A 16,368-nucleotide genomic window follows, 5' to 3' on the forward strand; every position below is an offset into this window, starting at 1 on the left:
TAATTTTGGTCTTCTCTTAGTGGTTGTCTGGTTTTAGAACAGATTTTCTCAATTCTTTTTAGTTTTCGAAAAGAATAAAAATAATTATTGCTATAAATAGTTAAGGTATATCTGCATAATATTAAAAAATTTTATCACTTGAAAGCGAAAATCAATAAGGAATTATCTATATTTAGTGTTATACCCTATATATAATTTGTTTTACATGTTCAGTTTATTGTGAGAAACTTATAATTCGTGATCAGCTATTAGCTCTATCGTAAGATTTTCAGATTTGCAAATAGGCATTTTTAACAATTTTAGAAGTATTTTTATTATTTAGCTCTAATTTATATTTCAAGTTAGCAAATAGTGTAATATGCACACATTATTGTATGTTTTTGTTATGGAATTTTTTTTAACAAGTTAAATTTTTTACAGATGTTGGAAACGGTAAATATCAAGTTAAATTTATTCGTTATCATGAAGATTTTTATCTTTATAATGTACTTAAACTCTTTTTGGTTTTACAAGAAAAGTTTCATTGCACTGAAAATGGTAATAACGTGGTTCAAAATAAATTGAGTAACAAAGAAACTATTCCATAATATTAAACATAATATTAAAAAAATTACTTTTTTTTTCGTATTTTACAAGCTTTTTAAAAGAAATTTTGATTTTGTTTAAAATATTAAAGTCTAAGCAAGACAAGTTATGCAATTTCATGCTCATTACCTTATTTCTAAAATTTGCTGATTTTACATAAGAAAAAAAAGACAGATTATTCTTTCATTAAGACTTATCCCTTTTAACAATGTAATTTACTTAACAGCTCAAACCTTTGTGTACTTTGTCGTATATATTTCTTTCTAGAAAAAGTTTCTTTGCATGAAACACGAAAGAAAAAATCTGAATAAATGTAACGACATTGATTTCATTATTTAATCTAATACTTTGGTGTTCCTTTTTGTTGTATATTACTTGCCCTCTCTCTTTGTACATGAATATTATTTATTTATAATCCGTTCTTTATTGATATTTTCAGAAATTTATAAAGGTAAATAAAATATCTTACGAATTATATTTTATTGCTTGATTAAACTTTATTATTCTTTAAAAACAAGCAAAATATTATATACATAATTTAAATTGATAAATTATTTTAGCAAAAATATATATATATTTCGTAAAATAAATAAACTTATTGCTGATTCATTTTTCAGATATCGTTGGTAAGTAAATATAGATATCAAATATAAACAATATAAATTATAAATAAAAATGAAAAAAAAATTTAATAAATATATATATATATATATATGTATATATATATATATATATATATATATATATATATATATATATATATATATATATATATATATATATATATATTACAGGACTCTTACGAGTTTGCTAACTTGTAATTTCTTATCGTTGACGGTCAGGATCATAGTATGCATTTTTTTTTTTATTAAACTTCCTTAATTTAGCTCTATGAAAACTAACACATCTTTGTAAATTTAAAAAAGGCTTTATTTGAAAAATAAGCGAAAAAATTGATAATTTTGTTGAAATTATTAAATTTATTAAGAGCAGACACCTTAAAACTTTCATGAAAGAGAAATGTGACAGATATTTATTTTTTGAGATTTTCTAATAATTTACACCAGTTCTTGGAATGCCTTTGGTAAACTTAATTAATAAATTTGAAATTTATGATCGAAAACTACTCAACATTGAATATAGTTACATTCAAATATTTAAAATTGAAAGCAGCTGCATACTGATAATGTATTCCAACTATTTTTTCTGTATGTCTGATACATTAAAGAAAAATAAAAGTGACTAAAGATCGGGTGACTTGCTTGATCGGAGTTATTATTATTATTTTCATTATTTATTATTAAAAAGAGATTTTTATTATTTTCAGAATTAAGAGATGAATTTACTACTCCAGGTAAATGCTGAAATGTACTTTTTCGTTTACAAAATGATTTTTTTAAAAATTAAAATACATTTTTTTTATTTAAAAAGTAATGCCATTAGTCATCATTTAAATATCCTTACCATTGAGTTATAAAAAAAAGAATCATGATTATTAAAATTTTACAGTGCACAAAATAAAAAATGGACCTCCCTGAATAATTTTTGATCCAGAAATTGGATCTTCACTTTCTAGAAATTCATTTTAATGGATTGAGGGAATGACTTAATATGTTAAATAACTAGTTTAGACGATATTTAAAGTTACGAAATCAGACTTAAAATGTATTTTCTCTGAATATACATACCTTTCATTTAACAGTTTCGGATTTCCAGCCCCCAAAATAAGGGGGGGGGGTAGCGGCAATCAGAGAAACAGGATCCAACAGGATACGCAAAAAATCGATTACCATCAAGGGGTCCAATCTTTGGACCTATCTCCTGAGCAAACTATGAGGGCCATATTTCCTAGATAATGAATGTTTATTGTAAACTTAATGTTTTACTATTATCAATAAAGAAAAAAACGAATTTCATTTTAATAATTCCTTTGTTTCATTTTTTTTATTAATAACAATTAAGTGAAAAACTGTGTAGAAAATAGAATACTTCTAAAAAAATTAATTTTCCTTATTTTTGCAAAAAATGTTGCCTTTTTTTATATTTTACTTTTTTTAATTTAGCTGAGACATCTACAACACCAGGCGGTAAGTGCCACACATTGATAATTTTAATCTTTTTGATTACTTCATTAATGATATACATTAAAAGGTACACATGATTGTTTAAACTCTTAAATCTAAGTATTATTTCCGTATATTGTAGAAATATAGCAAAGGGTGCAACAAATTGGAGTTTTAAAATCTCTTTCGTGTTTTCTCTTATCAACATTACATAATACAACGTATCTAAGTCGTATAAATATGTACTATTTTGTAATACTAATGCATTATTAATATACAAAAAAAAATGTCATTACATTTTTAAGCAAATTCAACTGCTAAATTAATCAACTCCGGACTGCATATTTATAATATATTTTCTTTCATTATAAATATTAAGTACTGTATTACGTAAAATTCGAAAAAAACAATGGAGATGTATTTATATACGTTGAAGAAAAAAAAAGTACATTTTTGATGAAATTTGAAAGTTTATTTTATCGTATGTATATTAACGTGCAAGGATTGCTAAATGCTACTAGTAGGATTTATAGCGTTTCAATAAATTTATTTAAGTTTAATTAGTTTTCACACATAGACGTTTTCATATTTTTTATTTATTTATTATTTTTTGCATACAGAAACAATTTTTCTTAAAAACATTTTCGATTGTATACATGAACTCATGTTTGGGAAAATTACAACACCATGAAGGAATCATCATAATTAAATGAAATTTAATACACAGCTGACTAGTAGTAATACAAATAACTGATTAAATTTTCAAAGCAAACAAACAATAACAAGAAATCAAAATCAGTATTTTGTGTAAACACCACGCGCAGCAATAAGTGCTGTTACCCGACGTGGCATGAAGTCAAACAAATTTTGAATGTCTGCCTGAGGAAGAGCATTTCATATTGTTTGTATGCGTACCCAAAGTTCGTCAGTTGAGGCAACAGGACGATGATCACGAATGAGACACCGACCAGCGAAATCCTACATATGTTCAATCAGCGATATATCCGGGGAATACGCAGGCCAAGGAAGAAGCTGTCCCTGCCGCGATGCAAGGAAGGATTGCACAGTCCTAGCAATATGAGGATGGGCATTGTCCTGTTGAAATACAGCACCTGGCAAGGCTTGAAGGAAGGGAACAGCTTGGGGCTGTAGAACTTCACTGATGAGCCGGCTGCTGTTCAGATTACCCACAATTCGTAGCAATTGAGATCGTCCATGATATGCTATGGCACCCCAGACCATAACTCCGGGTGTACGTTCACTGTGGCGTTCGATAACGCAATCCGGAAGGTGGCGTTCACCGGCATAGCGTCTGACACGAATGCGGCCATCATGGTACTACAAATTAAAGCGGGATTCGTCAGAAATCACGACACGCTGCCAATCAGCACGCCAGTCCCTATGCTGGTTGGCCCATTGCAGCCGCAGCCGGCGATGGTTTAGCGTGAGGGGGATCCTGTATAAAGGAGTCCCTTGCGCACAGTCCACGCTGCAGCAGACGTCTATGAATTGATGAAGCACACAATGAAAAACCTGCAGCTATTGACCACTGTGCTGCCAGTTGTCTAGTGGGGGCCGTACGGTCAGTCAGCGCCATGCGGACCAGGTGTCTATAGTCGCGAGCTGACGTCACATTTCGGAGTTCACTCCCGGATTTCCAAGTTGTCTGACGCTCGTTCGTCCACTGCTTCCAAACACGCACCACTGTGCTGCTGTTACGCTGCACACGAACGGCATCTGCACCATAAGATAATCCAGCTTCCCGAAGGCCGATGGTTCTCCCCCGTTCAAAGTCCGTAAGTTGCTGAAAACTCGCTCTCTTTCGTCGAAGAGGCATAAGTAACGACTAAGCTAACGTTTACCACAAGCAGATTACCACCGATAACCATACACGGGTCGCTACAGCCGTCTATCTACTCGGATCCATCAGCCGTTCAGAGGGCGCTGCTCAGCATGCGCATGCGCTACGGGTCTGAAATTCTAATCATTTGCATAGCATGCTCTACTTTGCATTTCCTGAAAATTTCAGCTATCTCGCATAAGTCCTTCATGGTGTTGCAATTTTCACAAACATGAGTTTAGTTTATATATATATATATATATATATATATATATATATATATATATATATATATATACTGGTAGACCAAATTAGGAAATGGAAGACATTTTCCCAAATATCTCAAAAAATACTGAATATAAATAAATGAAATTTGGTATGAATATAGCTTATTTCATGATAATAAAGTATGCAAAACAAAAATTAAAGTGCCATTCACTGGCAAGACCTATTGCCCATAAATCCAATGTAGTCTGAATGTAGATGACAATAAAAGTGAGGCTTGTACAGTGTGTGTTGCCTCTAGTATGGTGTATGGTCACTCCTGACAGACAGACAGCATGCACTACGAGTATGCATGCTGTTAATAAGGGAGTTAAGGAGGAATTGTGAAAGACCCTCTAATTCTTCCACCAGAGCAATTTTTAACTCCAGAATAGTTCTGGGGGGAGGTTGGCACATCGCGATAGCTCTCCCAAGAGCATCCCAAGCATGTTCAATTGGATTCAGGTCTGGAAATTTGGCTGGTCAATCCATTCGTTGAATATTCTCGCTTTCCAAACACTCATCAACCATGAGAGCCCAATGTGGTCGCTCATTGTCGTCCATAAAAATGAACTCAGAACCAACAGCGCCCCTGAAAAGGCGCACATAGGGCTCTTGGACCTCCTGCCTGTACCTCTGGGCATTCACGGAACCATTGTCAAACACATGGAGCGGCGTGCGGGTATCTTGCATGTGCGACCAGTGTATATATAAGATATATATATATATATATATATATATATATATATATATATATATATATATATATATATATATATATATCTTCTGCCACCTTTCATTGTCGTTTTAATTCTTAACAGATAAATCTACTACTCCCGGTAAGTATTAACTTTTTACTTATTAACCGATTTATTTTTATATAATTTGTTTTACAATACAGATTGTCTAAAAATAATTTACGACTTTTGAAAAGGAATAACAATCAGAATTTGATACTAACTTTTTCTTTAAACCAATATTGTACCTATTTTAAAATTTTATATGTATGAAATTATGAAATCCTTATCAGTCTTAAATTATCAATACATTATATTACTCTTTAAATTATAGGGGAACAATCTACTACTCCAGGTAAGCTATCTATATTATTATCTATCTGTCTGTCCCTGTATATATGTATCTATAAATTACCTCTGTTACCTTTCATTTTCGTTTTAATTCTTAGCAGAAAAATCTACTACTCCTGGTTAGTATTAGCTTGTTACTTATTAATCGATATATATTTATCTATAAGATGCTTCTAAATATTTTTACAATGCAAAGCTGCTAAAAATATTTTACTACTTTTGAAGAAGAAGAATAATCCGAAATTGAAATTGTAAGATTTTTTTGAAATTTTGGTTACTATAAGTAGTTGTTAAATACTTAATATGAAATTGGTCTTCTTAAATTCATTCATACCGTTTCCTTAAACTGTTAATTCAAATATTGCATGGGAAAGTTCACCGAAAATTTATATTCTATAGAATATCCAACACTCAGTTAATGATTTATATTGGGCTGTTCTGCAATACTATAAACTAATGTTATTAATGCTATTGAGCAGTTTTTAAATTGAAGATGTAAAAAAAGTTTTTGGAAGACATATGTACCAAGGACATTTTTTCTTCTATTGTAGTTGTTAAAGAATCGGGATAAAGTTATTGCTGTTCCAAACTTGCCAAGATTTAAAATTGAAAACACACTGATTATAAAATTTTAGTCTACAAAGCACATAACATTGCTCTTTTCTTTGTTGGACATTGCTCTTTTCTTTGTTGTATTCCATATTTATTAAAAGATCTTCCTTAAGATGTACTTCAAAAATCAATATTTTCTGTAAAGTTATATAATTTTATAACTAAATACTATATAATTACTATATAATTTTTTAACTTATAACTAATACTATATAATTTTATAACTTAATACTATATAATATAATTATAATTACTATATAATTTTATAACTTATACTATATAAAGCTAAATACTATATAATTTTATAACTTATAACTAAAACATTAAATATATTTATGATAAGCAAAAACTCCGAAGGTGACTAAAATAGGCATAATATTCATCCTATAATTTATAAAGTAAGTTAATATTTTAATTAACTTCTTCTCAACAAATGTAACTTTCAATCTCTTTTTCACAGTGTAACGCTCATAAAAAGCCTGCAAATAATTGAATATTGCTTTTACAATTAACATTTAGATAAAAATCCATTCCTTTAATTTCTAGTATAAAAGTTTAGCTAAAATCTTTTGTCTTTATGAAATAGTAATTATTTCTTCTCATAACTCTCCATCATTAATAAATTTTGAATGAAGAGAACATTGACTCTCTCATCTTGTCGATTACTTATATGATTTGGTAATAAAGTTAATGTTTATAATTTTAACAATACAGGATATGAATTATAAGCCTCAATTTTTCTCTTCAACTGAGTTTTTTTTGTTGGATACCTATACCAATGCATGTTTAAAAAATTTACCCTTGAAACAAAATTTAATTTTTTTAAACAAGAATTCACAAACTCCTTTCTTCCATCGCCTCTCTTTAAAAGTTCCGAAAAATTACCCAATGTTTTATTTCAATTTTTCGAAAATATCTGCTATACTAGGTACATTTTAATCTGATAAATAAATTTTTCTCCTTCAACGTTTTATTCATACGTAAAAAAATTTTATTCAATTTCATTTTTGTTTACGGATAACAATTAACTTTTTTTTAATGTGTGTCTTATATTTTCACTTATATTGTGTTAAATTTTTTTCTTTAAACAAAATTATACCTAATAAAAATTTTATATTTACGTAATTATGAAATCGTTATCAGTTTTATTTCAATAAATTTTCTTACTCTTTAAAATTTAGGAGAACAATCTACTACACCAGGTAAGCTAGCTATCCATATTATTATCTGTCTGTCCATTATATATATATATATATATATATATATATATATATATATATATATATATATATATATATATATATATATATATATATAAATATATATATATATATATATATATATATATATATATATATATATATATATATATATATATAAATATATATATATATATATATATATATTATATATATATATATATATATATATATATATATAAATATATATATATATATATATATATATATATATATATATATATATATATATATATATAATATATATATATATATATATATATATATATATATATATATATATATATACATATACATATATATATATATATATATATATATATATATATATATATATATATATACATATATATATATATATATATATATATATATATATATATATATATATATATATATATATACATATACATATATATATATATATATATATATATATATATATATATATATATATATACATATATATATATATACATATATATATATATACATATATATATATATATACATATATATATATATATATATATATATATATATATATATATATATATATATATATATATATATATATATATATATATATATATATATATATATATATATATATATATATATATATATATATATATATATATATATATATATATATATATATATATATATATATATATATATATATATATATATATATATATATATATATATATATAGTAGAGTACATCAGAAATGCTTTATACGTTTAACAAAATCCATGTTTTATTTTATCTAAGCATTGATGTAGTAATGAGTTCATTTTTACTGCACTTTTCAGAACCCACTACTCCTGGTAAGTTTATAATGTTTTCTTTTTTTTTACATCTTAACTATAATATAACTATTTGAACTTGTAAAAAAATTACAGTTCAAGTGTTTGTTGATTCAAGAGCAAAAGATTATTTTCTTATATTATGCTATTATTTAAAAGTATTTTTAAGATATTGATTTTGAAAGTCTAATTAATTATATTGCTTAAATAGATAATTCGAATGAACATTTTTCTATTTTATTGCAGTTTTATTTATTTATTTTCATATTTTTTAAAAAGAAACATTATTATTTTTAAGTGTGTTTTGAACTAAGTTTAATTCGAATTATTTATCTAAATAGCTCTTTTTGCTTAAAATAAAAAGAAATTTTATTGTATTTCCTATATTTGCTATTTAAACTGGTTGATAGAGAATCAAAAATTATACAGAATCAAACAGAATCATAATCCTTATGTACATTTTGATAATTTTCATCGAAAATTCATTTAACCTTTAATTCAAAATAAATATATTTTGCGTTTTTGTTCATTACACGAATATGTCCAAGGAAAACGGACAAAGGTAAATAAACCCACCCTCAAGAAAAGAACTAAAATAAATGTAATTGAAAGATTTGCTTATTTTATTGATGATGTGAAAACCGATTTTGAATAATCTTCAGCCTACCTTCAAGTTATTTTCTGACATCATAAAAAGTTTCTAATGTTACTATTGGCTAAAAATGCTTTAATAAGGCAGTAAAAGAATAATTCATGGATATGATTGTAAAAACATGGATGTAATGGGTAGTGCATGGTTATAATGCATGGATATGATTGTAAATAATATATAATTCATGGATATGGTTGAAATATCATGATTATAAAAACTTTAGTGACAAACTCGTTTACAAAAATTTAAGATTGTTTATTTAATTAATTACATTCACTCGTTGGCCTTATAAATTCACATTACTATCATTAAGTATGTTTCAGGAAAAATGTTCCATTAGATTTGTTTATTAATAATTTACGTAAGCAATAGGGTAAATGTTTCATATTGTATACTTAGTCACCAAAGTATACAATATTATTTTGATGTACGGTACGAATTAGTTTTGCGAACTAAGCCTAATGGCTTTTCCACTTTTCGGCATTTTATAGAAAATACCACTCCTAAAGGTAAGTTACTCATTTTTTTATCCCTGTGCGTTTTTTCTTTGAAATTTTAGAAATAATATTAAAATACGAAGGAAATGTACATTGCTTACTAATTTTTAGAACCAACTACAACTCCAGGTAAGTTTCTATGAGAGTTTATTCTAAGGAATTAAAATTTCGGGTGAATTATAAAGGCATACACATTTTTAACTTTTTTTCAATGAAGTTCTATCAAGCGATATTTTCTGAGTGAATTTTATGAATCACAATTTTAGTTAAAAATAAATTCATTTTCAAGTGAGGTTTCACCCCACCTCTACCCCTTTTTGTGCAATTAGTTAAAAATTGATAATAAGCTATTATCTCGAGAAGAAAACATTCGACAAGCAGATTGAGCCTATGCTACAGGAAGTAGGATATTAAAAACACGATTTATAGCGTTCCTATTATTTTCGTATTTATCTTATCAGGAACGGGCCTTAAAGCTTAAGGCATTATAGAAGTTATATAAGTTACCAAATATCTATTTTTTTCCTGTTATATAAGCTTTCTTTTTTATACATTTTCATATCAGTTCACTTTTGGTGAAGGCAAATAATGCCCTTAAAACTTGTGATAAATTTCTGTTTTGCAGTTTTGAGAAAAAATGGCAACGTTACGTAAAAAGTAACTACAAACATCTTGTTTTTTTGAAGCACTACTCATTAATATGTATTCAGTGAAATATTTACCTTTGCGCTTCTCTATCTGTCCAATTAGAGTTTGAGGGCTAAAACAAAAAAAAGCTGCTTTAATTAATAGAATTTTGATTGCTCTTCGAGCCAAGATACTTCCGGAATTATAAATGTCCTTACAGTTAGTGTGTTAATAATAGGACCTAAATTGAAAGTATATATATATATATATATATATATATATATATATATATATATATATATATATATATATATATATATATATATATATATATATATATATATATATATATATATATATATATATATATATATATATATATATATATATATATACACATTCATAATAGATGAATATGTTCATAGAAAATTACATGCTGGGATCCCGTTTTACCATATTTATTTCCATATTCTTTTGGTTGTCATCAGTATAAAATTAAAATAAAACTTGAAGATATTGTTTTCCTCGAAATTATTCTTGTATCCCAAATTTAAAGATATTTGTCAGTAATATTCACTTTTCTTATTTTACTCTACTATTATTACGTTTCTGATCTTGATTGTTTTCTTAATTAAAAGTTTCAAACTAAAAGAATTGTTTATTTATTAAGACGTACTTCCATGTTATTACCATCTTATGATAAACTTACATGAATCAGTTTATAAACTAAAAAACTAGTTTACAATTAGTAGTTATGCTTTTATAAACTTCCGGTAAAGTCATTCGTTAAATTATTTGAAACCTAAAACCAGCTTCACGCATAATATGAAGCATGTTTAGACTGTATTAAATGTATCTACATGCTATAAAAATATTAAATTACGGATTTTAACTCAGAGTTAAAATATTAAAACTAAGCATTTTTTATGTTCACTAATCGATTTTAATTTTGAGCGTTAAATAAATAAATAAAGTTAAATTTCCAAATCTACCTTACTTCACTATTTAAAAAAATATTTTAATTATACATTATTTAAAAAGTATTAAAAGTATGATTAAGAATTTCATTTTGCTTTTTTGAAAAAAATGTATCCCTAACAATTACAACAAAAATCAGACATTACGTATATATTACGATATAACGAAAAGTTTCTTGCCACTTACATGAATTGTTGATTCGAAACAGTGATCCATACAATGTTAAACTAATAAATAGCTAAAAATGGATTTCGTAAAAGATAAATAAATTGTTAGATTTCATAACTAAAAGCAAGGGAATAGTTTTGTAAATTGATAATGCATAACTTTAATAAAGTTCTTAAATTTCTTATTTTTACTTACCATGATTAGCAGAAGCATCTACAACTCCAGGTAAGCATACGAAATTTTTATTACATTTTGCAACTTAACCTTTCTGCCTTGGAAAATAATTACTTTTAATTATGATGTTTAAGTTTTTCCGGTACATATATTTTTTGGGAGGCCGTAAAATGAGTATTACAACAATATCTATGTGAGGTACTTTGATACCCAAAGTTTATAAGAATACGAATTAAGTATTACTCAGTGCCAGACGAATCACAGGTAAGAGTCCCCTTGCCATCAGGCTAACCATGGGGTTTTTTCGTGGTTTTCATCTCCGTGTAGCTCAAATACGGGTTAGTTCCGTTGGAAAGTCCTCCACAAAGGCAAATTTCTCCCAATATTTAATCCAGAAGTTCTCTTGTCTTCTGAATTGCGTTCAATTGCAAAGCTATGGATTTGAACATTAGTAATCGTATACCCAAAAATTGGATTGGCTGTTCAATGACGGTCATGAAATAAAACAATAATATGGTATTTTTTAAGGTTGCCAGAATTGAATAAGTACCATTTTTCTATTTTGATTCTCAGTACACAACTAGTTTTAATTTTAATTCAATTACTATGAATTATAAGTGATTTAGTTTTAGCAAAACATTTTCAAAAACGTTTAATTATAATGAAAATTAATTCGTAATTTTAAATCTGGTTAGAAATAGCAATTTGATGATGTAATTTATAAATTAGGTGATTCAATAAACAGATTGATCATTGAGCTAATCTAAAATAATGGATAAAAATTTATTGAAGATCAAGGAAGTAATAACAGACTCATTTTTTATTATACATAACTTTAAGCTAACAAGCATCACTGATGTTATCTTTAAAATATTTGAACTTCCACAGAACACAGAAACTTCCTTACTTTAATTCGCGACAATGGCTGATGCTAAATCAATGAGGATAATTCCTTCTTCAAACGTCTCCCCTCCTGACTGATCTAATTAAAACTTTTTAATGCATTTTTCGGATCTGAGATTAAAAAATTACTCTTCACCTGCTGTTTAAATTTCGTGTCTCTAACATAAACATCTCAAGATTTCTAAGAGAGAGAGAGATAAAGACATGCACACACAGCCATGCGCAAACTTATCATTTCGTTAATATTGATTATTGTGAAAGCTTCATTGATAATTACATTTTGATTATTTTTTGCATTATAGCAAAGCCTACCACACAAGGTAAGTCACCGATTTTTCGAATTTCAAAGTAATTGTGTACGATTAATGATGATGTAATGACTGAAACAAAGTAAAAATTTACCAATATATTTACAATAATTGAAATGTATACACTCTTCAGTCAATGTACAGTACAATGCAGAATAAAATTCCGAGGAAAATGTTACTGACAGAGAAGACCATTAGAAAGGAAAAATATGGGTAGAAAATTCTAAATCGAATGTCTGCATTTAGTCAAAACAGATACAACAATTCATAAAAGATACATAGTGGTGATCATTTTTTAGGAAAGATGACCATTTTTCCATAAAACTAGTTGTCAAATTCTAGAGCTGTTTATTTTCTATATTTTTTTTAATTGCCCACAAAAAATTCATTTAAGATTCAAATAACGTCCTAGACATCCAGAATGATTAACAAATTTTTAAAAAAATCATGTGAGTTTGTGTTCTTTTCCAGGTTCTCCACAGCAAACGAGTACGGTAATACAAATTCACATGAAATGGGAATTACTACAAACGTTTAAAACTTCCTAATTCATTTACTGCAAAAAATCATCTTCCGAGAATCATTATTATATCTCAGTCCTCCAATAATTAGAACTCAAGTCTTAAAAATGCTTTTGTACCTTAGATTAATGTTTTTAACACGACATTGTAGGTAATTACACCAGCTTTTCCCATTGAAAAAAAAAGTTTGTTTTAACTGGAGACGGGAACCTTTGTCAATTTTTTATTACAATTGATGCTTTTTCAAACATAACAACGCATTTCACAGTATCTGTTTTAATTTATCAAACTCATCATAAATAGACGCTTCAATCTCTCTTTTTCTCTCTTCTTATCAGTTTTTCTTTCATTTAAATGAAACCATACATTTACAATTTGATTTTTCCATTTCATTTCGCTAAGCATTTTTACTTTTCTTTTTTCTGCTTTGCACTGTATATGATTCTCCAATGTAGCATCAGAAATTTTATTTCATTATCAATGTGGTTTTTTTTTAAAGTCATTTTTGTTTTTTGCTTATTTGAATTTTTCTATTTGAATTGATTTATCGTAAAATATTGGATTTTTTGAAATTAGCAAAAGTGTCAGAATAATTGATACAAAGTTTTTATATTATGATTATTGCAGAGATGACTACTACTCCTGCTATGTACTATATCAATGTCTTCATTTCTAATTCTAAGAGATTTCTTTTTGGTTTATTATTTTTAATATTCAATTGCTATATTCAATTGTTTGGTTCAATATTTTTAATAATCAATAGTAGTTAATCTATCTTTCCAAACCAGATTGTTAGAACATTTGTACACATAATAGTACTTTTGTAAATATGCAATGAGTTTTGATGGTTTAAGTTAATTTTGAATTACTTGAATTGTTCAAAAAGTAAATGTATACAGAAAATATACAGAAAAAACACTGACAGAACTACGAAACTGTGTTTTTTGTTTAATTTTTGACTTCCTTTTTACCTCAGCGCTTTGGTGTTTTTAATTCGATTCTTATTGGGATAGATAGAGTTTCTGAGTTTTTTTGGAAGCTTTTACCGTTCCTTGGTGCATTTTCTTCTGCAAAAAGAGTCCTCCAAATGCAACGTATATTTTCCTACAACCATTAACGTTTTGAGGAATATTAACATGTTACCGAATAGCTTTTCTATTAGTTCCTCTCCCTTTGCTTTCGAAATCAAAATTTTGTTTCTAGAATGCCATAAATTTCAGAAGAAATTTTAGAGACCAACAAAGGTGAATACATTGTCTCCATAATTGTTACTTACAAAATGAAATGTTTTTTAATAAATGCCAGCTAATTAATTGAGAGTGAAACGCTAAATACTTTACTTCCTTGTCTGGTAAAAATAATTGATTGTGAACTAAATGCTGGTGAACGTTCCTCTTTAAAACTAACATTAAAGTCACAATCATTCTTTTATTTGTCAAAAGAACGCTCAAAACTGAAGCATAATTGAAGTTAATATTTGGTGAACAATATTCTATTTTTGGTAATGTCACGTTACCTCAAATTTCATGTTATGCTTATATTTGTGTATAGTTAAATTGCTAATTTGGATTTTGCTTTAGAACAATTGAAATTTAAAATAAAAAAATAAAATAAATATGATATATGTTTTTTTTTAATATTTTTATTCCAGAAAAATATTACATTGTTTAGATACATGTTTTTTGTTTAATGCATTTTTGTCTTCTACAGGAGCATAAATATAATGTGCAAGTTTCTCAACACTTGCACAGCTTAAGGACTGAAAGAAGGAAAGTAGACAAGCCTGACGTAAATCACAATTGCACCTAATTTATAGTTTTCTATTTCTGAAATACACAAAAAACAACAACAACAAAAATTTCAAATTGTCTAAGTGTTAAGGAAATCCAGTCGTAAATTCACATTACTTCCGATTTATGTATTTGTTTTACATTGTACATTATTTGCCATGTATTAATGTTAAAATCATTGCTTTACTTCTTAATAAAATGTTTTAAACTGAGGCAGATTTGAAGTTGATATTTTTAACAATATTTAAATTTTGGTTTTTTGAACATACAATTGACTTGCTACTAATCATTAACAATTTAAGATCTTACTGCATGAAGCAAAATTAAATATATGTTTACATTTTAGTTGTCTTAAAATGCTTTTTTATTTTTTGTATCTGTTTTTATACTGTTTGTTTTCTTAAGAGTAACTCAGTATTGAAAAACCATATTTTTTTCGAAGGATGAAAATTTTGCATCCATATATTCTTCTGTGTTATTTGATGACCAGAATGCTCGATAATAGCACAGCACGCGGAAATGTTTATTTCCCTGCGTGAAAATTCTGACCTTTTTTTTTAAATTATCCCAAACCCTCTCTCATGTTTATTACAAAATTCAGTGTCAAGTTCTTTTAATTTTGAAAATGAGCAGTCAACAATACTTACAGTCAACAATAAATGAAAAATATGTTGTCATCATAAGAGTAAAGGACGATCACTTAATTCCAACATTTATTAACCTATCAGAAAAACAAGTGAGGTAGTGTTTTGGAATTAAATATTAAATTTTAATAATTATAAATACTTATTTAGTAACACGTTTGTTTTAACAAATGGAACATTAGCTCTTTTGGATCATTTACCCTACAGCGAGAGTAAGGCTTGTTGTATCATCATCAATTCATTTTAAAATTTATGCATATCTCATTTAAATTATTCGGAAATTTAAGTTGCATTGTTAATTTATTTTTAAACTTATTTTAAAAATGTAATATTGATCATGCCCGAAAAATCTTTCACAATGGCTAAAGCGCAGATTGAGAAAATCTATTTACACACTTCGTTGTTGAAACGGAAAGGAATAAATTTAAAATTAAGGCGAAAGTTTTGCTTAGATATTTTGGAATTTAATTTTTAGTTTAAATCATTTTCAGTATAGAATTTGATTTTAAGAATGAAAAAAATAACTATTCTTATTTTAATTAAAAACACATAACCATGCTAGGAAAGGGTTCCTTTTTTCGAAA

General features: G+C 26.8%; 1 protein-coding gene across 19 annotated transcripts; it reads left to right on the forward strand.

Annotated features, from left to right (window-relative positions):
• The first annotated feature begins 1,430 nt into the window (after nt 1-1,430).
• LOC107444702 (uncharacterized) lies at nt 1,431-15,352 on the forward strand. Of its 19 annotated transcripts, none has more exons than XM_043041653.3 (12): nt 1,692-1,939; nt 2,649-2,672; nt 5,574-5,591; nt 5,824-5,844; nt 5,942-5,959; nt 7,634-7,654; nt 8,529-8,543; nt 9,666-9,683; nt 9,783-9,800; nt 11,652-11,669; nt 12,824-12,841; nt 15,061-15,352. In XM_043041653.3, exons 1-12 carry the CDS (start codon nt 1,922-1,924, stop codon nt 15,157-15,159), a joined length of 306 nt encoding a protein of 101 aa, XP_042897587.2. In that variant the 5' UTR covers nt 1,692-1,921; the 3' UTR covers nt 15,160-15,352. The 19 variants fall into 19 exon arrangements, with proteins under 19 accessions (XP_087015328.1, XP_042897594.2, XP_042897587.2 ...); XM_043041651.3 differs by having other exon boundaries at nt 1,722-1,939; nt 5,939-5,959; XM_043041652.3 differs by having other exon boundaries at nt 1,752-1,939; nt 11,649-11,669.
• The last annotated feature ends 1,016 nt before the right edge of the window (nt 15,353-16,368 follow it).

The sequence above is a fragment of the Parasteatoda tepidariorum genome, chromosome 3, assembly GCF_982258835.1.
Source record: "Parasteatoda tepidariorum strain Cologne lab strain chromosome 3, Ptep-v5.0, whole genome shotgun sequence".
NCBI classification, from domain to species: domain Eukaryota; kingdom Metazoa; phylum Arthropoda; class Arachnida; order Araneae; family Theridiidae; genus Parasteatoda; species Parasteatoda tepidariorum.